This window comes from Rhamphochromis longiceps, linkage group LG7 (assembly GCF_057381845.1).
Source record: "Rhamphochromis longiceps isolate RC_006_pf linkage group LG7, R_longiceps_female_GT1.1, whole genome shotgun sequence".
Classification (NCBI taxonomy): Eukaryota; Metazoa; Chordata; class Actinopteri; order Cichliformes; family Cichlidae; genus Rhamphochromis; species Rhamphochromis longiceps.
In genome coordinates, this window is record NC_140563.1 from 48,022,066 (window position 1) to 48,049,510 (window position 27,445).

Here is a 27,445-nt window from a genome sequence, read left to right on the forward strand (position 1 = left end):
GACGCAGTACCTCCGTAACATTCAGGCACATGTGCCAAGAGAACAGAACGGGGTTTCCACTGAGCAGTCTAAAAATAGTAGCTGGGCTAGAAGCTGTGAACACGATCTCAGAGGTGAGATTCACTAATATTACTTGTATGAGGTTTGAATTGTTTGGACAAATTCATGCAAGTTTTCTTTCCACATCTTTGTATTGTGTATGTTTTTGTAGATTATGCTCGTAATGGCTATACTAGAACTGTATGATATGTATTTGTCAATCTATCTATATGGCTTTCTAGCTATAGTTTATTCACTGGTTATTTCGTATTTAGTATTTTTTGAAAATTTACATTTGTGTAATCGAACCATCACTCATGAAACCTACTTCCAAAGAAAGCTTTATTGGCACCCTGCAGATGTCTTCTCTTTCTCTATTTACTACTAGCTATTCTCACCCGCAAAACATGAGTACGTTGCTGGAACTTGGGTCATCTTCAAGGGGCACAAGCTGCTGGAGACACAGCTGTTCACAACCTCCATTGAAGCCATCCGTACAGTCAATGCCCCTGGAGTAGTCATAGCAACCTGAGCCATCCTTCATTGGCCTCAGCCCCTCAGGACACTGTAAGAAAAAGAAAGAAGGAAAGGTGGTGGGAGGGATACAAGCAGGGGGTGAGGATAAAGGCACAGAATAAGAATAGAGAAGAAGAGAGTAAAACACATAGGTCAGAATGTGCATTTTAATCAGGATTGAAAAGTACTGAGAGGACAGAGATAGTAAGACTGAGAAGATAAGACAGTAGTAGTAGGGAGTAAGACTTTCAGAAAGAACAAATTCAAGAAAAGAAGAATTTAAGCCAATTATATTTTTCTGATACAACACAATAAAAAGGTGGAGGCGCTTAAAGGATTAGAAAATTAAACAACGGCAGCTTGGAATCGTTACCACAGCTCATTTTACTACCTGAGCAGAAAGTCCCCCCTCAGTTCACACAAAGGCCTGTGTTATTTATTTTTTTTTTTTTAAATGCCAGACAGAAAGAAAAAACTCAGAGGCGAAAGATTTAGACACAAGCACCAGCAATTAAAATGATTATCATTTGTGAAATCATTCCACGCTGATAGAAGTGTGATAAAAGAAAATAATAAACTTAAGCATTGCAAATGAGCCAAGGGATTTCAAGAAACAGAAATAGCCACTCTTGTTTGCTGGGAATTAAATCAACTGATACTTTTTAGATGGATAATAATTAGCAAAGTCATTAGTGACTCACTAAAAAGTGGCGCCCTACCTTGCAGTAAATTATTGATACCACAGCTTTTATCACTAGGTTGTTGTTGTGACATTTCATTTCAATATGAAGTATTAGTTCAACTTTGAGTTCCCATCAACCAAACAAAAAACAAATCACATTTATCTGAGTATGTCAACTCAAGCCAGAAATCTGAGGAGGAACAATGGGTCCAGCACCCTAGTCATTTGCCTGGCTAATTTAAAGTGCAGAATTTAATTTATGAAGTGGATTTTTAAATGAATTATATTTCCTCCAGCATAAGAAATACTAATTATTCAGAACTGCAAAAGCAGCAGATGTATTATATAAGAAAGTTGGGCTCCATTAAAAATGTAATGTTACTAACAATAAATAACTTCTTGACTTAATAGCTTACGCTCATAAATTATATTGCATTATTCATCTCATATGTAAACAAGATGCTTATTACACAAACAAAACAAAAAGGTCAGACTTTTCTGCTGGCTCAGCTTAACTGTCAAGTCAATCAACATGCTGCTAAAACAATATTGATAAGTGTTATTATATCAAAAAGCATAAAAAAATGTGTGTGTGTGTTCATTGTTCTAACAATTAACAGAATATTAGCAGAATATTAAAATATTATACATTCTATATATAAATCATATATCATATATTTTCACTGAAGCTGAAGCTTTGCCGGCTCCACGATGTGAATCTCTCATACCATCACATCCTAAAGAATCTCTCATGGACTGATGTCTGATGACAGCTGAGCACAGTGAACTCCTTCTTATGTTCAAGAAACCAGTTTGAGATGATTTGAGCTTTGTGACATGGCATGTATCCTGTTAGAACCAGCCATCAGAAGATTCGTATGATGGTGGAAGTCATAAAGGGATGTACATGCTCATCAACAAGATTCGGGTAGGCCGCAGTATTGCTATCATGCATAGTTAATACTAAGGAAGCTAAAGCAAGAAAACATCCAAGAAACTACCCTCCACATCATTACACCACCGGCAGAGTGATATACTGGAGTGAACCTTTGATACAAGGTAGGATGGATGCATGCTTTCATCTTATTTAAACCAAATTATGACACTACTATCCAAATACAGCAGCAGAAATCATCTTTCCAATCTTCTATTGTCCAGTTTTGGTCAGCTCATGCAAAGACGCGGTTTCCTGTTTTTACCTGACATGAGTGGCACCTGGCATGATTCTTTTCCTGCTGTAGCTTCTCTGATTCAAGGGCATTATTATATATCCTGTATTTAAGCACTAAAAAGTCTGATTGGAATTTTTAAAAAATATATATATATTTCAAGAGACACCTGGTTAAGGGGCCAGCAGAAATTGCAGCAAATATAATACAAGTGAAGAAAGAAACACATTTCTTCTGGACATCTTGATGGCAACGAGTGGTTATTTCAGGTATTGATGCCTTCCCATCAGTTTGAAATAGTCTAACTATTTGCTCTGAGTTCTGACATCAACAAGGCACTCCTAGAGAACTTACTGCATACTTGCAGCTCACTGGATATTTTCTCTTTTTTGGACTATTCTCTGCAAACCCTAGTCATGGCTGTGCAGGAAAATCCCAGGAGATCAACAGTTCCTGAATTACTGAGATCAGACAGTTTGGCATCAGCAACGTTGTATCACCTTTCTTCTCCATTCTGATGGTGAGTTAATAATAATAATGGTTTATATAACGATTTATATAGCGCTTTTCAAGGCACCCAAAGCGCTTTATAATACCACTATTCATTCACTCTCACATTCACACACTGGTGCAGGCAAGATACAGTTGTAGCCACAGCTGTCCTGGGGCAGACTGACAGAAGCGAGGCTGCCATATCACGCCATCGGCCCCTCTGGCCAACACCAGTAGGCGGTAGGGTAAAGTGTCTTGCCCAAGGACACAACGACAGAGGGATCAAACCAGCGACCTTCCGGTTACAGATGCGCTTCCCAAACCCCTGAGCCACGGTAGCCCTAGAGTTTGAACTTTAGCTGGTCATCTTGAATGCACTGAGTTGTTGCTATGTGATTGACTGATTAGATATTTGGATTATTTGTTGCATTTTTTAACATTTGTTTTCTAGTTGGCAATTTTTTATAACTGCACCAGGAAGGCCACATCCAACTACTGCAGTATACAGCAATAACCTTTGAATTAGCTTAACTAAACAGAAAACAAATCATTCCTCTGTGTAGTGAGAACCAGGATCCAGTAGCCCTGACTTTCACAAGTTAACGTATGTCATTACTGAGATGTTATATAATGCTTCCTACAAAGTGTGACATTACATGCTGGAAAACAACAACAGAATTACCACCCCATATGAGTTTCCAGTAGGATGCATATAGTCTCAGAGATACTATAAATAGTTTCCATCTCATCTTTGAATATTTGACAGGTTTCAGCTGTGGTCAATTTACACTTTCAGATGTGAGCCACATGCTGAAAATGTGTTGGTTTTGCCAGCCTTTCAGTTTCAAGTGTTGCTGTAATGTCTTCCTTGCTTGTATTGATATCTGCCTCTCTTTGCTAAGAAACGAGGACTGTGAGAGACTGAGTTACATCAGTTTTCTAGTCCACAGTTCAATTCTTTCACTAACTGCTACTCTGACTCATCTAGACTCCTCAAGTTTTGTGTGCCAGCATAGGATATTTTTGTAGGCGTGCAATGACAAACAGCTAAAATGTCTGCTGGTTGTGGTGTATTTATTCTTAAAGAACAAAAAAACCCAAAAACAAAACAATGCTATATACTAAACACTACATATTTCTCAAAGTTCAGAAAGTTAAATGACTTTATTATTTCTCTGAGAACTTTTTCTTAGGTTAGGAAGCACAAAGGAAGAGGTGGTGTTAAAGGGTCTAGTGCACGTAAGGAAGGTTCACTGACATCATTAGTCACATGCCTGCAGACACAGTTGTATAGACGCTAAAGGGAAAACTATGTGTAGCTATTTATTAATGACTGACATAGGCAAGGACTCACATCCAAAGGCACCCTTTTTCCCTCAGTTCTGGTCATCAGATGAGAAGGAAAACAACAGAGAAGTGGTATATATTGTTGTTTTGGACTAGAACAGTTGGCATTTCTACCTCCTAGAGATAGAGGCGTACGAGGTGTGTGAACTTTTATCTCCAACAGCTTTCAACTATCATAGTCGTTATGTTTCCCTGGTTTTCTGCTTAAAGATTTCCAAAGAGATTATTAATCTCATTAAATCCAGCAGAACTGTACAATTTAAGTAACACCATTTATTAGTAACTACAACAACACATAACATATTAGCATTTCTGGAAACAAATGCTTTATAGTAGAACCATTTAAAGGCCATCTTTTCTTTCTCTTTTGCTCAGACTGTTTCAAATCCTCATTTAGTCCAAAACAATGATCATCAGGATCAATCTTATTTTGAAAGGTTTCCTGAGATCAGAAATAAGACTTTTTCTTTGGCATAAGCCTTCTGGAGAAACAATTACATAAATCATATGGTTGTTTTAAATAAAGCTTATGCAATACAGGACATTAGCAGAGAAATCAAGTTAGAAATGAGATAAAGACTAATAATGTTAGAGATCTTTGGAAATGCATGAAGTCTATTAGAAAAGTATTAGAAAAAATGGGAATGTTCATTAACTGTCTAATACATCTAAAACACTTAGGCCATTTATATGTATAAATATATATTTAAAAAAATCCCCATTCGGCCTGGGTGCAGTCTTTATCCTCTAAGCTCAGGTCCTCTTTCAGTGTCCTGAGAGCTTGCAGATCTTGCTTAATATCTTTGTTGTTCCTAGCAAGAGACTTGCCCTTTGTAAATAGGATAACCAGGTGTCACACGTGGAGGAGTACAAAGAAGCTTTATCCTTTGTCCCCATTCCCAGATACTGAGTCAATGTTCTGCAGTTGGTCTGGCTCTAGTTTTCAGTCATCACTGCAGGAGACACACATTTACACAGTATTGCTCATATCCAGAGGCTGTGAAGAAAGCGAGCAAATATATCATCGTGGGTCAAAAAAGCTTTGCAGATTTTTCGTGGAACATGGTGAACAAACAAGCAAAAGGAAATGCAGCAACAAATATTAAATCGATTGAAGCTGGTGGAAGTCAAGCGAGTTTTTGCACTTTTTGTACCTTTTTTTGACATGAAGTGACACAGTAAGGAAGTAAGCAGGTGAGTCTCACACAAAGTATGGAAAAGTGTGTCTCGCAGATGTGCCCTTTGCTTTGGTCTGACATGCTGTTGCTGCTCTAGTGCAACATCCAGTAGTTTGCTTATTGCTCCGTTACTCAGTTTAAGACTTTTCTAGTAGATAAAGTGTGCCAAAAGCTCTGAAATATCTACCAGTAAATTCTTAAAATGAGTTGTTATATACACTGATCAGTCATTACATTATTATTAGGTGTTAGTTGAAGTGAATAACATGATTATCTCAACTTATTATCTCCACAAGGATCTTTCTACCTACCTACCTATCTATAAATCACAGTTTCTTTAATATCACATGGATGACCATTGCATTTGTATATGTTACTTGGGAATGCCCGTTACTAGCATGCACTACGGGAAGAAAGCAAGCTGCTGGAGGCAGTGTGATGGTTTGGTCAATGTTCTGCTGTGAAACCTTGGGTCCTGCCATCCACGTAGATGTTACTTTGACACATACCACCTACCTAAGCATTACTGCAGACCACATACACCCTTTCATGGAAACAGTATTCCCTGATGGCGGTAGCCTCTTTCAGCAGCGTAATGTGATCTGCCACAAAGCAAAACGTTTCAGGAATGGTTTAAGAAACAGAACAACGTGTTTAGGTGTTGTGTCTGTGGGATGTGCTGGATAAACAAATAGATGCCCTACTGCACAACATACAAGAATTACAGGATCTGTTGCTAACATTTTGGTGCCTCAACAGGTCAGGGCTGATTTAGCAGCAATGCAATATTAGTCTGGTGGTCATAATGTTATGCCTGATTGGTGTATATATGAAGTGAAAAATGTAGATGTGAGGACAATCTAGGCAGTGAACAAGCACAGGAGCTGACACTTTCACACATGTCGGGCTTTAATTTATACACTTTTCTGTATCAAATTCATGCCTCAAGGATGCGTTTTCCATTCTCAATAATCTACACTAACAAGTGCTCAAGTAAGTACAGAAAATAGTCTGTCTTGCATTGAACTTAGTCAAAGGAGAGGTGAAAGTTCTTCTGATTGTTGGTTTGCATGCCAAGGCTTTATTTTTGCTCAAAAGTCCTCTGAGGCCCAAGAGCACAATTTAGAATCCTACGCGATCATCAACCACCTGTGCTTCAGAACTGTCTTAGAAGGGATCAAGGCTGTTTGTCTCCACTTATGAGAAGATTAAACTCATAATTCGATGTCTCATAATTTAAACATTGTGTTATGTTATAATATCTGTCTGTATGAAGATGAAATTAATGCAGTATGGGTACACTTCCTTTTAATTTTATCCTTTTTTTAAATTTGTATTTTTGTTTATATTGCAGGAGTCATTTTTGGATTTTATAAAACATATTATTCAATTACATTTGTTGATCTCCTGAGAAAACCAAAGCCAGAAACAAAAAAGAAAAAATATGAATTATGCATTGCTCATGTGTGTTCTACACAAAATCCCATATGTTCAGCATTCGGTGGAAGAGCACTTTAGTCTCTGACAAGATTGGAGTTATTCATCACATTAGAGCAGAGCTGTGGGAATAGCTATCTGTAATTCAGAATTGCTATGCAGCTCTCTGTGGTTGAATGAAAGTTCTTAAGGTTAGCCATTAGTGCAGCCCATGAGCTACTTGCTCTTTCTGCCTGGACAACTCTCCAAAGACACAAGGGTTCGGGAGTGGAACAATTTGTATTTGAGACAAATGAATTCCACTCAGTTCTTCTGAAGCGATTCTGTGATGGCAGCACACCAAGAACAAGCCAGTAGTGAGAACTTTTATACTTGTAGACACAACTTTCTTGCATCTTATTTTGTTTGTATAGTAAATCATCTTGACAGCTGATCACTAATGTATAATTAAAACAAATGGTAATTTTATATAATTTGTATGTTATTTAATATATTAAATATTTAAAGGAACGTGTTTATATATATTTTTTTGTCTTTTAGAGGGTTTAACTGCATGTTTAAATGTGATGGATTTGAGGCTTTTATATTAGTGTTCAGCCTTTAAACCTTGTCCCTGAACGTAGACACTTGACATCAATGTAGAACACCCATCATCGAGGGTAGCATATGTATGTACTCTCTGGGGGCTATTTAAGGGAGAATTTCATGACAGCATTAAGAATGGGACTAATGGCATTTCACTCCTGTTAATTCCTTGCGGAGTAAAAGTGCAGGGTAAGTAGGCCTGAAGAAATTAACAAAAAATGAGTGAAGAAAGTGTGTAAGAAATATAGCTGTACATGTAGCCGATCTTTCTGCACATTATACACTGCACATAGATCACCCCTCCAAATTAACATTCTGAATGAATGCAAGTCATTTCCCCAATCACCCATTAGGGCTTCTGCCTAAATCAGGAACTGAGTATAATCTATTTAGAACTCTTTTCCATGACGATCATCTCAAAATTAAGATGCTAGATGTTTGTACTTAGTAGCAATCAGATATTTTGGAGAAGGAAAAGGCAGTGTGAAAAGCTGAGGATAATAAAGAAACAATATGTTTAAAAGATGTGAACTGGGTCTTCCACGGGACAAGAAAATATATATATTTAGAAAAAAAACAGGAGAGCTTTAAATAACAATGGCAGGCAGAGGAAAAAAATCAAATATTTTAAAAGCATATTCGACAGCCTAATCTAGTTTAGAGATGGCAGTGATGCATGCCCTGCGGCTCTTCTGCTGCTTAAATGTGTTAAATTAGGCTCCACAGTTTTATTGCCCTAAGAGCAAACAAACTTACTAAAGAATGTATTGCATCTTGTGAGTTTAACTGGGATATCCCAGTTTGGAGGTTTATCCTAGTTTTGATGACATCTGGGATATGAGATTTATGTGCAACACAGACAAATCTGGTTTTGCATGTCCCTGTACACATTGGCAAATATTAGTATCCTTTTTGCTAATTAGTGCTTGGTATTTGCACAGGTGGCTGTGATGTCTGTAAACATACACTGTTAGTTTTGGAAGTGCTGACAAAATCTGACATTTGGAAGACTAGCATCCTGCAATCTATTTAGAGACTTGTCGGCATCTAGGTACAATCACTCATCCAAAGTAAAAAGTATATTACATTGTTTTTTATTACAAAAAGTGAAAAGAAATATGTATCTTTCCATGCTTCAAAAGTAAGGCTCTATTACTGAGCCTTATACTGTTTTATATCAATTGGCTATAGTGCCCTCCCAGATAGTTAACAGCATGCGCTTTGGATATACACAGCACATCCACCCTTATCTGGATTTTGAGCTAGAGCTAATCCATTTAATATAGTACAGTTGTGATGTAACGTATAAATGTGCAAAGTTAAAAATAAGATGGGTTAACAAATCATGAGAGGGACATGTGTGTACATACACTCAACAAAAATATAAACGCAACACCTTTGTTACTGCTCCCATTCCCCATGGGATGGACGTAGAGACCTAAAATTCATTCCAGATACACAATATAACCATCCCTCCCAAACAGTGGTCACAAATCAGTCCAAATGTGTGGTAGTGGGCACATCTGCTATATTGAAATAATCCATCCCACCTCACAGGTGTGCCACATCAGGATGCTGATCTGACATCATGAGTAGTGCACAGGTGTACCTCAGACTGCCCACAACAAAAGGCCACCCTGGAATGTGCAGTTTTGTCTCACAGCAAAATGCCACAGATGCCACAAGCAATGAGGGAGCGTGCAATTGGCATGCTGACAGCAGGAATGTCAACCAGATCTGTCGCCCGTGCATTGAATGTTCATTTCTCAACCATAAGCCGTCTCCACAGGCGTTTCAGAGAATATGGCAGCACATCCAACCGGCCTCACAACCGCAGACCTCGTGTAACCACACCAGCCCAGGACCTCCACATCCAGCAGGTTCACCTCCAAGATCGTCTGAGACCAGCCACTCAGACAGCTGCTGGAACAATTGGTTTGCACAACCAAACAATTTCTGCACAAACTGTCAGAAACCGCCTCAGGGACGCTCAACTGCATGCCCGTCGTCCTCATCGGGGTCTTGACCTGACTCCAGCTCGTCGCCGTAACAGACTTGTGTGGGCAAATGCTCACATTCGATGGCGTCTGGCACGTTGGAGAGGTGTGCGCTTCACGGATGAATCATGGTTCACATTGTTCAGGGCAGATGGCAGCTGAGAATGTCCCAGTTCTTGCATGGCCAACATACTCACCGGACATGTCACCCATTGAGCATGTTCGGGATGTGCTTGACCGGCGTATACGACAGCGTGTACCAGTTCCCACGAATATCCAACAACCTCGCACAGCCATTGAAGTGGAGTGGACCAACATTCCACAGGCCACAATTGACAATCTGATATACTCCATGCGACGATGTGTTGCACTGCATGAGGCAAATGGTGGTCACACCAGATACTGACCGGTTCTGGGTCCCCAGACCCCCAATAGCGCAAAAAACTGCACATTCCAGGGTGGCCTTTTGCTGTGGGCAGTCTGAGGTACACCTGTGCACTACTCATGATGTCAGATCAGCATCCTGATGTGGCACACCTGTGAGGTGGGATGGATTATCTCAATATAGCAGATGTGCCCACTACCACACATTTGGACTGATTTGTGACCACTGTTTGGGAGGGATGGTTATATTGTGTATCTGGAATGAATTTTAGGTCTCTACGTCCATCCCATGGGGAATGGGAGCAGTAACAAAGGTGTTGCGTTTATATTTTTGTTGAGTGTATATCTGAACGAAATGAATGCTTTAAACCAAGAAACACCAAAATGCAGATGTAATGAGGTGCAATGAACTGCACTTGGCAGAACAGGGGGAAACTACGTGATGTTCGTTTGTAAGGAACACAGATTAGTAGGGGCATACATGGGATTTTGAGAGTTTTCATGAGTGTTGTGTTTGGGCAGACATGCCTTTTGCCTTTTATCCTCTCTGTTAACTGATGTAAACTAGAGGCTGGCAAGCATAAATATGGGTCCACACTGACAAGGCATCATTTAAGTCTTGATTTTTCGAGTGTGCCACATCTTTTAATAAACTCTTGCATTCAGGGACAGTATAGAAGTTAAAATTACATCGGAGACAACAATATCTGTCTTCTGTAAACAACACACGTATGACAGGCCAAAATGAAAATGTGAATTTATTGCTGCTTGAAGCTAAAAGGCAAAAATACATCTTTGCCAACACTACATTCAAGCAACTTTACCAGAGATGTCCCAAAAGAGACATTATCTCAGGAAAAATATGCCACTAATATCCCTCCATCTGTTCAGTGTACGAGTATTACCATTGGAAGGACATATACTGTAGCAGAATATGGCAATGTGCTACAAAGAAAAAAAAAAAAAGAAGCACTGTATCATTATCAGATGTCAAATTTAAAGCATGAAAATGGCCAATTACCAAAAGAAAGCCATGGTTACAGAGATAACGACTTGATTTTTTTTAAAAAGGAAATGGATATAATATATTCATCTATCCTAGGAATACCAGGTGAAATAAAAGTGACCAGCTCTTTCCCATTAGAGACCCGTCACTGGTGGAATGATTTGCCTGTGGACATCAGAATGGCAAATTCTTTATTGCCTTTTAAATCCCTGCATAAAACATACATTAAAATCAAAGAGCTTTTATTTCATCATCCCTGTCTTTTTTCCCCCAGGGATCAATAAAGTATTCTGATTCTGATTTTTTCCCTAATGCCTCTTATACGATCATTGGTTAGTTTGCACAGGTGTACTTTGAATTCCTATTTAAATGAACAATAACTTAACCAAGCAGAATAAATTAATTTCCCCCCCACTTCTCTTTTTTTCCTACAATTAAGTCATAACAAATATGCAATAAAATGGCTTTAAAGTGAACAGCTTGTGATTCTTAAGACAAGTGATAAAAAAGGAAGCGAGTGACATCCTGTCTTTCTAAGAATCTGTAGAAAGTGAACACAGTCAAAATGGAATAACAGATATCTCCAGAACGTACACACTGGGGCTGACTAGAATTTAATTCATTGCAAATGCATTTCAGCTGTCTTAAGAGCAGCAGACAGCCTTAAGGGACTGGCTCTGAAAATGGATTTTAAGCCTTCCGTGTGACATGTTGGTGCTCTGTGTTAGCACCCATTCTGACAAGGGTGGTTAAAATTACACCAACCCAGGAGAGTAAGAAAAGCAAATAATACTGCCGTGTCTGTGATTCTCTGAGTTAATCTCTGAAGACTAGAGGGTTTTGTCAGTGTTTTTGTCTGAGTATTAATCACACAGAGGCGTGAGACCGTTTGGAATCATTTCAGAGTATTTTTTTTTCTATCTAGCTTTTGAAAATGTGAGTTGAAAAGAAGTCTTCTCAAGCTGACTAACCCTTTAACTGATAGCCAGATTTTTTTTAAAAAGAAAAAAGAAGGTTGAATTATACCGCACAGAGGAAAACAACTGCTGCTCACAATAGAATTTTGTTTGACTCATCAGAAATAAATCATAATCTTGTTATTTGGCGATTACTGAATGCTGACCAGTTTCAACTAAACTCAAAGCCCAAAGGAGCAAAAGCATAACTGTGATCAATGTAAAACAAATTATGCTATCCCAGTTTAACAATTAAAGGAAGAAAGACAAAAAGTTAGGAACTAAAATATGCAAAGCTGTGACATAAAAAAAACCATAATGCTGATCATGTAGACTTCTTGTAGTGTGGTCTTATATCTACTAGCCATTTGACATATGCGATGGTGTTGGAGATGCCTATTTCTTCCAGTATTGCTGAGTCACAGTTCTAGTTGGTCTACCCTTATGCCTTGTTCACCTTAAAGTAAAACTTACACCTTTTGAAATGCGCTGGTATGTGTATGTTTAACACAGCATTTACGTTGATGGTGAATGATCTCTGTTTGGTACTTTTTCACTTTTTAACTGGCGGTTACTTACCGAGTGTTTTTCAGACAAGTCGCCATCTTCCATGCAAGCATCGGCTGAATGTACCAATATGCTATTAACCAAAGAAATTTTCTGCTAACCTTGGTTATAATGAGCTGTTAATTTAGTTATTGTTGGCTTCCTCCAGCTTAAACTAGTCTGGCCATTTCCCCCTGACCGCTGGCTTCAACAAGCAGATTTTGCCCAGAGTACTTCCGCTTAAGATGGATGGAAAAATTCCAGTAAATCAACAGTTTCTGAAATACTCGGACCAGCCAGTCTGGCACCAATAATCATTACCACATTCTAAGTCACTTAAATCAACTTTCTTTCTCACTCTGATGCTTAATTTCAACTTCAGCAGTCTTGACCAAGTTTAGTGTATATGCATATACAATCTACGGCTGCCATAGATGCAGCATCAGCTGCTAATGTTGTGGGTGGAGTGGGTTTATTAATATGGATTCATTGTCAGAGTAACCAAATTAGTGGTAAACTGTAGGGAAAAACTGGCAAAGGGGGTGGGAGAATAACTTGATTTATGTAGAAACATGTTCATTAAAGTGCTGAAGTCTTCTTCTGCCTTGGTGAAGTCTGCCAGCCATGGTGTACATTGCTCCTTAATGACAGTGCCATGAATCAGTTTTTTTGTCATTCATCATTCGTAATCAGTGCCAGACAAATTACTGCAGGTTGTGTAATCACTGTATAATAAATGTAGCAAAAGTGTCACTAACAAGGTTTTAATGAATACTGTAAACAGAATTTTTTGTTGGAGTAGCAACTGTATGTTTCTTTCAGTTGAAAGAAGAGGAAAGGTAAACAAGAAAACTGCTCTATACTGTTTGTCTCTATTCGACAAAAACAACCAAAAGACCTGTCGATTTATAGCTCCATCCAAGCTCTTAATGACTCACAACACCAGCCTCCAGCAATTGAGACGGCTCATCAGTTTAATTACTTTACAACTTGGGTCCACCCCTTTCTGTCTAAAACCTGGCACTGGAAGCATTGCCCTGCTCTTGTTAGTATTCCACAAGAAATTCACTTTTGCACTGCACTTTACAACGCTACATGTAAAATGTGACTAAGGCTTAAGAAGCAGAAAGGATGAATGGAAGACGGCGCCAACAACAAATTCATTCACTATCTATTCATATTCAATTTAAAAGTATAGCAGTGGTATGGAAAAGGGCTTAAAGAAGTAAAGTGCAGATACTACAGGACCATTTCTTGATTGCTCCAGTTGTGATTGTCATTACAGTAAACAGATTTCCTGATTTTATGTTAGTCTTTTATGAATTTTATGAATTACTTGGACACATCATGTTAGCAAAGTGATATAAATACATTGATGGTAAGTCACATTGTTAGAAAAGAAACTTATAGAAGTGATGACTGTTACCTTTAAAATTCTTAATGAGCATTTTTAGTAGGGAAAAGCTATATAAAAAGTTATATTATCTATTTTTATTGGTGGGACGCTCTACTGGTCCATCGTGGTGAAACGAGAGCTGAGCGTAAGAGTGAAGCTCTCAAGTTACTGGTTGATCTACGTCCCTACCTCACCTTTGGTCATGAGCTGTGGGTAGTGACCGAAAGAATGAGATTGAGGATACAAGCGGCAGAAATGAGCTTCCTCCGAAGGGTGGCTGGCCTCTCCCTTAGATATAGGGTGAAGAGTTCGGCCATCCAGGAGGGGCTCAGAGTAGAGCCGCTGCTCCTCCACATCGAAAGGAGCCAGTTTAGGTGGTTCAGGTTTCTGACAAGGATGCCTCCTGGGCGCCTCCTGGGTGAGGTGTTCCAGGCATGTCGGACCAGGGGAAGGCGCTGGTGCAGACCCAGGACACGCTGGAGAGATATCTCTCGGCTGGCCTGGGAACACCAAGGCCAGCTGAAAGAAGTGGCCGGGGAGAGGGAGGTCTGGACTTTTCTGCTTAGGCTGCTGCCCCCGCGACCCGGCCCCGGATAAGCAGAAGAAGATGGATGGATGGATGGATGGTTTTTTATTTCATTTCATTTGTTGGCAGTTTGAAGGCTGATCTATATAGTTTCTCACTCTCTCTTGATTCATACTCCAAAATATGAAAGTGTTGGAGATATCACAGTTATATACAGTATAAAACACATGGAAAATGAGAAGGATTAATATTTGCATGAATGCATAAACGAAGGCTTGAATGTAGCATTAATAGTGTAGTGCAAGTCTACTACCATCTGCTTACCATGCACCCAGATGAGTCTAACTGTCGATCAGACACACACTTGAAATTCTTTTTGCAGCCACCATTATCTTTAGAGCAGTCACGGGCAGGTCCAAAAGATGCCAGTAGGTCCTCTACATTTTCAAAGTATGTGGACATCATGGCCTCTTCCCTGAAATTGAAGAAAGTAAGGGTTACAAGAAGAAAGTTCAGTTATCGTTGCGTATGTTTTAACACTACAAATTGTTTTATTATTATTAGTCCTTTATTTATCCAGGTAAAAAATCTCATTTCCAAGAGAGACCTGGCATCATGGCAACAAACGTAAAAAAAAAATTAATTAAATAAAATTAAATTCAAATGAAAATTTATTTTATAAAATTATACTTCTCTCCTATTTTTCCACAATCAACTATAAATGCCATTATTGCAAAATGGAAGCATTTAGGAACCACAACAACTCAACCACACAGTGGCAGACCATGTAAAATCACAGGGCAGGGTTGAAACACTCTGCTTGTTCCAAATCGCCTCCAGCATTAACATCAGCAGAAAAACTGAGCGCCTGGAGCTTCATGGCATTGGTTTCCATGTCTTCTGTAGGTGTAATATGTAGGCGGCCCAGTACTTCTGTCCATATAATGTACCTGGGGCACTCTACCAGGTGAAGTACAGGACCACCGCTCTAACCTAATCACACAATTATTAGATATTTCACTCACAACCAGAAATGTCGAAAGATTTAAAAGATGGCCAAAGTAAGCAAGTTTTATCCACTGTATGCTATAAATGTCTGACATGCAGACAGACAGACATTTCCATTCTTACAGAAATGCCACTACCACGTTAACAAAACTAAAAAAAAAAAAAACTCAAGTATGTTTTCAGGTCAGTTTGTGATGAAGTCTGACTTGAGATCCCCACATTTGCATATATATATATATGTGTCACTGACAGTAGTGCGATCATTTCCACTGCCAAATGTGGCACACCAAAGCTGCAAGCTCATTGCTCTGTGCAGTTTAGCATGCTCCGCCATGCCTATATGCTTTATGTCTACTATCAGAGGAAAAGAAGGGGCAAGCAAACCCCATGTTTTTGTTTGAAAGGAAACAAAGCACTATCTCTTGCAATGGGACCACAGGGACCACAGTGTGTTGTGAGGGTGACTTGACTTTAGAAACAGCAACAAGATTTTGAATGATAGGAAGACAGATGACTTGCTTTAGGAGGAGGATTGTGAAGTAATGTCACTACGGCTATCTTTCTATGTCTTTGCATGTGTATTTAGGCACCATTGAATCAGTAACTGATACATTGATTTTACTGTTCACTGAATTAAAATGTCCAACATAAGCCATCTTTAAAGTGGGTATAAACCATCAAAAAGTAATTTATCTCTTGGAAGTGATAGTGAAAAAAATATGAGAAAAATACTACATTTGACCTTCACAACTTTAAGAGAAAATAAAATGCAAAGCCTCAAAAAAAATCTATGAACGTTCAATGAAAAGCATCTTATTGATGTAAGCGAGAATTTATGGACAAGATATTAGACACAGTCTATCCACCTTTTCACTGAGGCAATATGATTTCTTTTTCATAGCGTCTGCTATCAAGATTTGGAATAACTCTTTCGATTAAGGGACTGTTTAGGTTTAATAACTGTTTTCAATTTAGTTTCACTGTATGCTACATATGGAAAATAACTGGCACATTTTTCTCGTGGTGCAGTACTATGGTTCACTGACTGACACATTGGGACTGTCTACTTTGCAAATTTAAAATGTTTCTGACATAGTGTGGCAGTAGCAAATGACTCGCTGTCCTCGCTGTCACACATACTGAATGTTAAATACAAAACTCTAGCAAAATAGCTCTAATAAGAAACCTGTTTTATCTAAACAGCTTTATCTATTTATTTATTTTTATTTATTATTTATTATATTTATTTTATTTGTTTATTTTATTTATTTTCTATAGGTGAAATCTAAATGTAAGGTATCTTTCCAGCTACATGCTGATCATTTTAATGTTCATATGGGGCGACCATGGTTCAGGTGTTGGGAAGCTCATCTTGTAACCGGAAGGTTGCCGGTTAGATCCCCAGCTCTGTCTGCCTTGGTCGTTGTGTCCTTGGGCAAGACACTTCACCTACCGCCTACTGGTGATGGCCAGAGGGGCCACAGACTGTAGCTACAACTGTAGCTTGCCTCCAGTGTATGAATGTGAGAGTGAATGAATAGTGGAATTGTAAAGCGCTATATAGTCCATTATTATATAATTATGTATACATATGGACCGTTTGATGTGAACTTTTACAGCAGCTGAACGTTTTCACATTTCTTTGTTTACTGGTGGTACATTTTCAGATATTTTGATGCTTATAGTTGTAGATAAGTATTGTAGCCATTGGAAGCAGTAATATCCACTGTCAGTCCTACGCAGCTGTCATTTATTTATAACACAAAGAAAACAAAAAGAAAGTTTAGGAACAGTATTTAAATGTGTTTTTAATTAGTTGACAAAAACACATGGGTTTGCCAAAAATGACTTAATTTGTGCTATAAATTGAGCAAAGCAGTCGACTGCTATGAAGTTTATTTTCTTTTGTCTACCTCGAGTACAAGAACGCCCACACATCCTGGATGCACATTTGAACGGAGGACGACTCCATTCGAACAAACTTAGATCTCGTTCTTACAACGAAAGGTGCCTGAACTGCATCAACTGTTTCACTGTGGAAGAGTGGGATGTGAAAGCCAAGATATTTAATTGTTATTATCCAGAGAAAGAGCAGCAGGCTTGAAGAGGACCTCAATCTCAACTCTCCACATTGAAAGTTTAATTATTTTGGTAAAAAAAAAGGATTATCAAGTGAGGGACAAAAAAACAAAAACAAATAGAAAGTTAGAGCTTTGCCAAACAGTTCCAATATCTTTGAAGATTATGGTCAGGTTAATTATTTATAGCTACTCCTTACTCCTTCCGGAGGGTTCATCGGGGTGTCCGTTTGGCCTTAGGCACAGGGACTCTGACAAATGATTCTCTGCACACTAATTATATACGCAGATCCATGAAGTCTGAAAACCAACCAGGAAACAAGATGTATTTTTCTCTTTTACACACATTTAGTGTGCTGGAATTACTGAGGAAAAAACTCTGGGACATGATGTCACTAAACGTACTTCACATACCTAAAAGAACCTCACGTTGCCTTTTTGTTCATTTTTTTTTCTTAAGCAATCTCTTTCTTAAGAAAAGCAGGGCAATGATTATCTTACAAGAAGGTCCACTGTTCCTGAGCCAAGGACCCTGCAAGTCAAACGGTGGGATCACTGCAACACCTAATCGGCAAAGAGTAGACAGCTGTTGTCATTGAGAAAATGGCAAGGAAGTTCGCCATTACAACATCGACTTTAACGACCCTTTGGGGAAGGTGCCTAATTTAGTGTGTGAAGTTGAGAGGTACCAACAAAATGCAGTTGGGCTCAACATTATTCACAGCTTTGGCTCTGGAACCAACTCCTTGATAGACGGTGGACTCAGTCCTACACAGGAATTGTCCATCGTGAGATTTGCCAGATCGATGTGGGTACTACTGACAAATCACCGGCTGGGTGCTGCACAGTTGGACTTTCTCCAGGTGGATGTGAGGGTCACCATCATGTGGCTGCATAATGCAGAGAGAAGAACTATTACAGCTGTTTGCGCATATGTGCTTATTTTTTGGATGGTAAGTAACAAGGATTTTCATGAACCAAAAATCCAGGCAAACAGTGGAGAAAGAGTTTGCCAAAGTGCAGCAGAAGCTAAATGGTATATTTATTTCATAATATTTTGGATGTTAAAAATTCATTTATGTATATTACAAATACTTAAAACAGCATCAAGAGTGCTATAAAGTTATATGTTACAAATAATTAAAACACTCTTGTTGACAGGGCCTGTTATCCTTGGATTGACGTTTCAGTTTGTAAAGCTTTGACATTTGAAACTGTAGTGGTTGAAGATATCTCTATAGCACTTTTTATGCAAGCATGTAAAGACGAACCTTTTTCCCCATCCACTAGACCCAGTAACCCTTCATTTATGAAATGTAGACCTTGCATAACATCACACTCATCTTTAGTGGGCAGTCTGGATTAAAGGGCATGGTTGGTTATTAATAAAAACTGAATTTGTTGGATGCACATGCCACACTCCTTAGCAGGAAACATGAGTCACCTTGGATACTAAAAGACGCTCTGCTTGTTCTGCTTTTGAGTGAACATGGTGTATATGCCTGAAAAAAGGGCAGTAGGTGCAGATACATGGTTTATTTTGTATACCGAATATATACAAGGTAGGGAAATAGAATTTAAATATACATCTTTTATGCTTCCATTACGCAGCTCTATCTGCTAAACTGTGCAAAACTTTAGCCAACCCTGATTTATTTATGTTTCACTTGGAAAATAGGAAACAAGTGCAGCAGTTTCTTTATGATTTATTACTTATTGAAACATGGTCAAACATAAATTGGAATGCAGTATATAAGACAAAAATGAATTTGCATAATTCAAGCAAGTTTGAAAGTCAATATTTGGTTTACGCACCTTTATTTTTCAATATATCCTGAACTCTCTTAGCCAAGCTTCTTGTAATTTCTTTAGGTATTCAGAAGCAGTTGTAAACACTCACTCCTCTACCTCTCTCATCACTCCATTATACGTGTTGTCAGTGATTTTCCGACCAGTTTGGAATAGTTCAGTCTTTCCTTTTGTTCCTTTTGTTTCACTCCCTTAGCTTCTGGATAGCCACCTTTCCACTGACACCATTTCCTATGAGGCTTCAGTGAACATTGGTGGGTGAATGAGCAGAAGAGGGAGATTGATCTCACGTGTCCTGTGTCAGGTCTTTGCTGGATTGTGTCCTATTTCTTATGGACATCACATTTAGATACTGCTCATTTGCTTTTTTTATGCCTGCGCCTTGCCACAGTTTCAGTTTATAGGTGTTTGGGAAAAACCTCGTTGGCGCAAAAATACCATTTTATGCCTGTAAACTGAGTTATCTTTTTTGTTGATTTGGAACCAAAACTGGTTCATTATGCTCGAATGATTCACAGGCTGGCAATAGGTGGCTTAGCAAACAAACCAACAAGCAAACGAAAAAGACATTCCTGTGAAAATCATCAGGTACTGGACTGAACATGAGTGAAAAAGCAGTCAATGTCCAAAGAAAAATTTCAAAAGATCCTCAAAAAGCCTGGGGAATTATTGATCTGGTTTTGTGGAATCAAAAAGAAATGAGTGGGGCTCAAAACTTTTGCACATCAATTTATAGAGACACACACACACACACACACACACACACACACACACACACACACACACACACACACACACACAATATTCTTTTACACACAGGTACATACAGTGAGGAAAGGATGAGAGGCAACTAAGACAGTTGCTCAATGTCAATGTCAAGTATGTGTAATTGCTCACAGGAGAAGGGTGGGTAGCTCCTTGCTTCTGAGGCCAGAGAAATTTAGTACTGCTACTGTCCTGCGCTAAAATGTAATTAAAAACAAATACAGAAAAGCAAACAAACAAACAAACAAACAACCAAAAAGAGTTTTTCTGAATTAAAAACACCACGTGGCATTCATAGCATCAGTTTCCTTCTGCAAGGTACTGAAAGCACTGACAAATGACTCCTTAATTCAGACGAAAACAGAGGGTGGGTAAGGTGAGGCAGATAAAAATAACGGGTTACCTAAGCTGTGAGATGCATGCTAACCAGTTCTTCTTATAGACTTAGTAAATAGCAAGTTTAAAAACAGGCAAACAAACAAAAAATGCATGATACAAGATGAACCAGAGACAGAATTTTTCTTTGGTATTTCATCATGTCTTCTATCAGTCAATCTGAAGAAATCTTTGTAGGAAGTAGACAAGGCAGAAAGGCAGTTTTGAATGCTCACGATCGAATATGACTCTAAGGTGCCATTGTATGTAAAAACAAAGAATGATCCTTTAGTGGAAAACACAGAACAGGTTCAGGAAAGCAACAATGTTTTGGTGCAAACAGAAATGTAATTTCTAAAATAAACTTATAAACTCTAAAATGCCACAATAATATATTTGAGGGTCTCGAAAAGCGCTATATAAATGCAATCCATCATCATTATTATTAATAATAATAATAATATTTAGAAAGACAACACATTTTCTGCAGCCAGGTTTATTTAAGATGGAATGAGGTGAAGTGAAAAGCATTCTTGCGATATAAAGTTATTTTTGAAATCATGGAGGGTCAGTCCTCTGCATGAAAGATGAGAGAAACCACCCAGCTTGTTCATAAAATGCAAAATCCATCATCTGTGATAGTACTGGGGAGCATTAGACCTTACAGCATGGCTAAATTGAATATTACCGTGCAGATGATGGTTTTTTTTTTTCCATTGAAGGCCTTGCTTATTTTAGCAAGATCCTGTCAAACTACATTTTATACATACTGCATTGGCTACAGGAATAAAGCAGCCTGGGTGGTAAACTGGTCTGCCTGACAGACAGGCTTGTCAGGCAGAGAACGTGTTAAACAAGTTGATGTTAAAACAGGTGTTTTCCCACCACCCGATTTTTAACAATTGCTAATTATAAATTTAATAGTGTTTCAGTGATTTGTAAATCACTTATATCCATTTCAAAACCATTACCTAATCAAGATCATCTCTTTTGGCATTGTGACTGTTGCCTGACCCAGAAGCCCAATGATTGCAGCTAAACACTGACTAATGTACTTGTTATTAATCTCTCTCTCTGCCTCTTGCTTTTCCTGATGATGAATGACCAGGCGACTCTGCTCAAAGTTAGAGCGCTGCTCCAGCATGATTACAGAGCCCCTTATTGGTCTGCCCCTGCACTTGATTAATGTTCTTGCCCTGGCTCTCCACAAATATGCTGACTCTCATCAAGCACTTTCGACATTGAATAGAGTGCATTTTCTTTGGGCTTTCTGTAACCACTGAGGGAAAAATGTAGTCAATGAAAAAAGCAGGTAAACGTAAGTGATAATATAAAGATTGATGCATCAATTGTTTGATTTGACTATGTAGTTGTAAAACATTTTTTGACGTATATTTGGAGAGTGTGGAAGTGAATTTATGTCCGTTTTTCCTGGTCTGAAACTCACAGTTGCAGTTGTATTGAATTATTGGCAATGGCACATTTTGATGGTTCACTTGATCATGCTGAGTGAGATCATTAATCACTAGCTTGAGGTGTCACCAGCTACTATATTATTCCTTATTGACAAAAATCCTATTTTCAAGATCAGTTTAGGGGCCTAAATCATTTTGTATTTAGGTTTCCATGAAACATTTCTGAATACTGACCTCGGTTAAACAAAAATCAGTAGAAATGCGATAACTAGGTAGCTTTAAATTGCAGTAAGTAAGGCAGTGAGTTGGAGAATTGACTTTTAAATATCAACAACTTACAAAAAACAAAAATATGACAACGTGAGAACTGAATAAAAAGAACTGTATGTATTGAATGCATTGAGCTAAATAAAAGGATCAACCTAAATGTCAACGCTAAGTTTTTGATGCGCTAACAAGATCAAACACTCAACTCAGCAGAACAGTGCAAAAAAAATGTTTAGGCTTTGTACATGGATCCCAGATTGAATGTTAATACTATAACATGTGTTTACATTAAACAGAAAGTAGTGATAAAGACAGTCTTTACTAATAGCTAAGTCACCATTTGTGCTTGTTAGTTGGCTCACACAAAGAAGTCCATGTAGATAAATAAATTAGTATTAGCTCTTATTTTATGGCTTTATGAATTATGTGCAATTTCAAAATGTTGCATGTACTGTACTTACACCTTTGGTTCTTGAATAATGAATTTTATACTAATTGATGCTAATAATGAACCAGAGCTAAGAGCAAAGAAATATAGAGAAATATAGTATTGATGTTTGCCAGAAATAATCTTCCTTGCAGCGTCTGGCTTTAAATACCAGGGACTATGTGAAGTTTAAGGGTTAGGGCTAAAGGGAGAAAAACTGAAATACATTTTGATGGTCTTATAGACAGTTTGGTGTAAAATACAATATAAAAACTCCTTTATAGATGAATAACAGAAGAGGTTATTTGCTTTCCCCTTTGAAGTGTGCATCACTTAAAACTACCATGAATATATGTACTGAGAGAGAAATCAGGAAGGCTCTTTAATCTATTTCTGCATCGACACTTTTTGTTGCAGTGTATTGATATGAATGGATGTATCAAACATTCCAGCAACATACTGTATTTTAAATCTTGTGTCATTAAAACTCACATGTGTTTTATTATCAACAGTGGTGGGATATTATCAATTTTCAGTTACTTTACTTGAGTTTATTCTTGTGGAAATTTTTTACTTTTACCTCCTCCATCACTGGAGCTTATCGTACACAAAGGGATGAAAGAGACAAAATTGTTTAACTGATGTATCATTTATAGCGCTACACTAGGGCCAGAATGAATGCAGATGTCTCGAAGTTGTGGTCACAGTACTTCATCATCTTGCTAGTGATAATGAAGAGGACATTTTTATAATTTAAAATGAAATGTTTCTATTACCTTAACAAATATCAGCAAACATACAAACTGTTTGTGTGCAATCTGTCGCACAGTGTGTTGCTAGCTAAAAATACAGCTGCTATATTTCCCTGGGACAGAACGACACATAACTTTACCCAGAGATGGAGAGAGACGTTAGAAAGACAGAACACGAGAGGCAAGAGAGAGTCTGATATGAAGACAGCATAAATACTAAACAATTAGTAGGGGATGTAACATTTACTTACATATTGCTGCCTTCAGTTTATTCACAATGAGCAGTAAACCTCAGAGCAGCAGGAGCACAGGTTAGCTCATCACATTATGCACACAAAAAACTACTGGAGTTACCAACAGAAAATTATTACCTCAGCAAAGGAAGTTATGTTTTTGATAGTGTTTGCCTGTTGATGTGCATGTCATTACGCCTGTAAGCACAGCAGCTCAAAAAATCTTGAATTCTGATAAAAGGCTGAAGAGTGGTATGATGTTAGCAATGGCTTGCATCCACCAAGATCTTCAAGGTCAACTGATTTATTGGTTGAAAATAAAAATAAAAAACCTTCTAACTTGTGTGGTGTGTATTGTTACCTTAAAGAAAGTATAAAGGGGACTTCCGGTGGCTCGTAGCACCGCATGGCCGCATAGAGAGTGACCTCCGGCACCAACCGTGTGTTTCCCCGGACTCGAGAGCTGTATTAGGGCTACATTGCCATTTTTCGACTCAAGAATGAGTGGGGATAAATCTAAAAAGGGAGGATACGGGCTACGAAACATTCTTGACTGTGAAATGGAGAAGGACGCCGCGGCTAGTGAGGCAAGCCTCGCATCGGGACAAGATGGCGACCGAGGTGAAGGTCTGGGTTGGCTTCGGGATGCTGTGAGTAGCGTACTGGTGGCCGAAATGGCTACATTGCGAACCGAATTGAAGAGTGACTTCAAAGCATTCGGTACGGAATTTCGGGAGGATGTAAAGAAGCAAATGGCCGAACTCTCTAAGGAATTGAATCAAAGATTACACGAGATGGCGGATCAGGTGGAGGAGATGACTGGTCGGCTAAAGCACGTCGAGGACAACATGGCTGACTCGGAACGCTGGGACATTGGTGTTAGGGATACACTTGTGCAGCTGTTGGAAAATCAACGGGCGCTTCAGGAAAAGGTGTCCGATATGGAGGGCCGCGCTAGACGCAAGAACATCCGGATCTACGGCGTACCGGAAAACTCGGAGGGCTCGTCGGTGACTACCTTTGTTGAAAATCTGATCAAAGAACACCTAGGCGAAGATTTCGGCCCGGACCGTGCTCTCGGCATTGAGCGCGCACACCGCGCGTTGGGACCGAAACCACCCCCGAACGCCCCACCACGCTCAATAATAGTGCGCTTCCTCCGGTTCTCTGTTAAAGAAGAGATTCTCCGCACGGCGTGGAACAAAGGGGTACATATCCAAAACAAACGGGTGTATTTCGATCATGACTACTCTCTGGAAGTGCAGAAAAGGAGACGGGAATATATCCCAGTTAAGAAGGCTTTGAAGGACAACGGGATCCGTTTCCAGACACCACTAAGTAAGATGCGAGTGTTTTATGCGTCAGGCAATGTCCTATATAATACCGCGAGCCAAGCTGCCGAGGATTTAAGAAAGCGGGGAATAGCCGTGGGTAAGATCACCTTGGGGAACCAAACCAACAGGATGACAGAGGACACGATAAAGCAGCTACTTCCTTGGGAAACGCAGACAGCACACTGCGGGGGCGGCTTCCAGCAGCACGTGCGGGAAAAACTCCAAGCATTCCGGAGGGAGCAAGAAAAAGTGTCAGCAGACGAGTGAACAGCTGATGGCGGGACAACGGTGAGATAGCTGGCGGTAGAGTTTTGATAATCTAACCGCAGGAACACTGACTTTCGTATCCTTCAGAATTCATATTTCTTTAGGTTGGTGCCTACGGACATGGTTAGAGAACCACCACGTTATGTCTAGTAGCGATAAGAGACTGTTTCGTTTATTTTTTGCCCTTTTTTGGCTTTTTTGTCGGTCACTCCCCTCTTGTCGGATGAGGGGCCCCACCCTGTGGCCAGTCCCCTCAATGTCAAAGGATACTGTTATATCCTTTGTATTGGAAGCTCCTGTTAATTTTTTGTGTGTTTGCTGTTCAGTGAGTTCTGGTTGTGATGTTCTGAGGTCTGGGTTGATTATGTTGTATTCCACATATCCACTTGATGGCTTATAATTTCTATAAAATGCTGTCACTAAATGTAAATGGCCTGAATAGCCCTATTAAAAGAAGCAAATTAATTGCCAAATTGAAAAAGGAGACAGTAGACTTGGCATATTGGCAAGAAACTCATCTAGATAATGCAGAACATGAGAAATTAAAAAAGATGGGTTTCAGACATACATTTTATTCATCGTATAGGGCCGGGAAAAAACGAGGAGTAGCTATCCTTATCTCAAATAAAATAAAATTTGAACATATATCTACTATAAGTGATAAGGAAGGTCGGTTTGTTTTAGTAAAAGGTAGAATAGAGAATAAGACGGTCACACTATTAAATGTCTATGCACCCCCAGGAAGCAACGCAAGCTTCTTTAAGAAGATATTTGATTTGATCTCTAAGGAAACGGTGGGAACTCTTATTTGTGCAGGAGATTTTAATTTACTGTTAAATCCCAGATTAGACTCAAATAATAGGGACAGGAAAAGCACGTCTGGAGGGAAACGGGTTAAAGGAATGTTAACGGAATTAGGGCTTATTGACGTGTGGCGATCTATCCATGGGTCAGCGTCAGGATTCACTTTTTACTCTGCTCGACACTCAGTGTATTCGAGGATAGATTACTGTTTTATGTTTAATAGGGATTTACACAGGATAAAAGATTGCAGAATAGGTCCAAGAGATGTCTCTGACCACAGTGGACTTTATATAACGTTACATTTGGACGGGACACGGAAGACAACTTTGTGGAGACTAAATACCGGTATGTTAAATGACTCCGCTTTTGTGAAACAAATGACAGCCGATCTTAACTTGTACCTGCAGGACAATGATAATGGAGAGACAAATCACAGTATTGTATGGGATGCAGCCAAAGCTGTCCTCAGAGGTAAAATAATTGCGTGGTCGACCATGATTAAAAAGAAAAAGTCACAAGAATTGTTACAACTGCAGAATAGATTAATGGCCTTGGAACAGTCAGGTCTAAAGGATAAAAATACTACAGTAACCCACCAGATCAGACAGATTAAGCAGGAGATAGATAAGATATTGAGCGAAGAAGTAGAGAAAAACATAAGGTTCATGAAACAGAGGTATTATGAGGCGGGGCCTAAGGCGGCGAAGCAGTTGGCGTGGCGGATTAGAAAACAGCAAGCTGAAAATAATATTTATAAGATTAGAGACCCGGTTGGTAACAATGTTGTAACTGACCTGGATAAAATTCAAAAAGCGTTTGAAAAGTATTACAAATCCTTATATAGTCAATCTACTCAGGGTGATGTAAATAAGATGACTGACTTTTTGAATTCCTTAGACCTGCCTACGATTGGTCGAGAAGCAAATAGTAAGTTAACGTCCTTAATATCTCGGGAAGAAATAATTAAAGCTATCTCCAGCCTTAAATCCAATAAATCACCAGGTACCGACGGGCTCCCTGCCGAATGGTACAAAACCATGAGGGAAAGCCTTCTTCCCCTGTTGGAAACTAGTTTTAACTACATTTTGAAAGGAGGTCTGGTACCTCCCTCTTGGAAGGAGGCCTTCATATCGGTTTTGCCAAAGGGGGGACAGGATAGACTAAACTGCAAATCTTATAGGCCTATAAGTGTCCTGAACTCAGACTATAAACTATACACAACTATTTTGGTGCGAAGAATGGATGCTGTAATGCCTTCTTTGATTGATGAAGACCAAACGGGTTTCTTGAAAAATAGACAAACCCACGATAATATTAGACGAGCTTTACACATCATCGAACACATTAATAATAAGAAAAAAAGCTCAATTATTCTTAGCTTAGATGCTGAAAAAGCATATGATTCAGTGAATTGGGACTTCCTCTTCCTAGTGATGAAAAGATTTGGTTTCTGTAGCGAGTTTATAAGATGTTTCCAAGCTCTTTATTCTCTCCCTACTGCCAGAATAAAAATTAACGGTAGCCTCTCCGATACTATTTTTTTAGAACGAGGATGTAGACAGGGGTGTCCAGCAAGCCCCTACCTCTTCAACTTGTTTATCGAACCTCTAGCCCAGGCTATACGTCAGGAAACATCGTTGAAAGGGATTGTAATA

General features: G+C 39.0%; 1 protein-coding gene and 1 long non-coding RNA gene across 2 annotated transcripts in view; one reads left to right on the forward strand and one right to left on the reverse strand.

Annotated features, from left to right (window-relative positions):
• Nucleotides 1-27,445, reverse strand: part of astn2 (astrotactin 2) — a 306,591-nt gene that overhangs the window by 111,067 nt on the left and 168,079 nt on the right. The window contains exons 11-12 of the mRNA XM_085413994.1: nt 14,581-14,731; nt 438-604 (exon numbers count right to left, since the gene is read on the reverse strand). Coding sequence (XP_085270120.1) covers nt 438-604; nt 14,581-14,731 — 318 coding nt within the window. The remainder of the gene's footprint in view (nt 1-437; nt 605-14,580; nt 14,732-27,445) is intronic.
• LOC146666150 (uncharacterized) overlaps nt 5,170-27,445 on the forward strand; it is a 32,568-nt gene continuing 10,292 nt past the window's right edge. The window contains exon 1 of the long non-coding RNA XR_014912744.1: nt 5,170-5,439. This is a non-coding gene — a long non-coding RNA (uncharacterized LOC146666150). The remainder of the gene's footprint in view (nt 5,440-27,445) is intronic.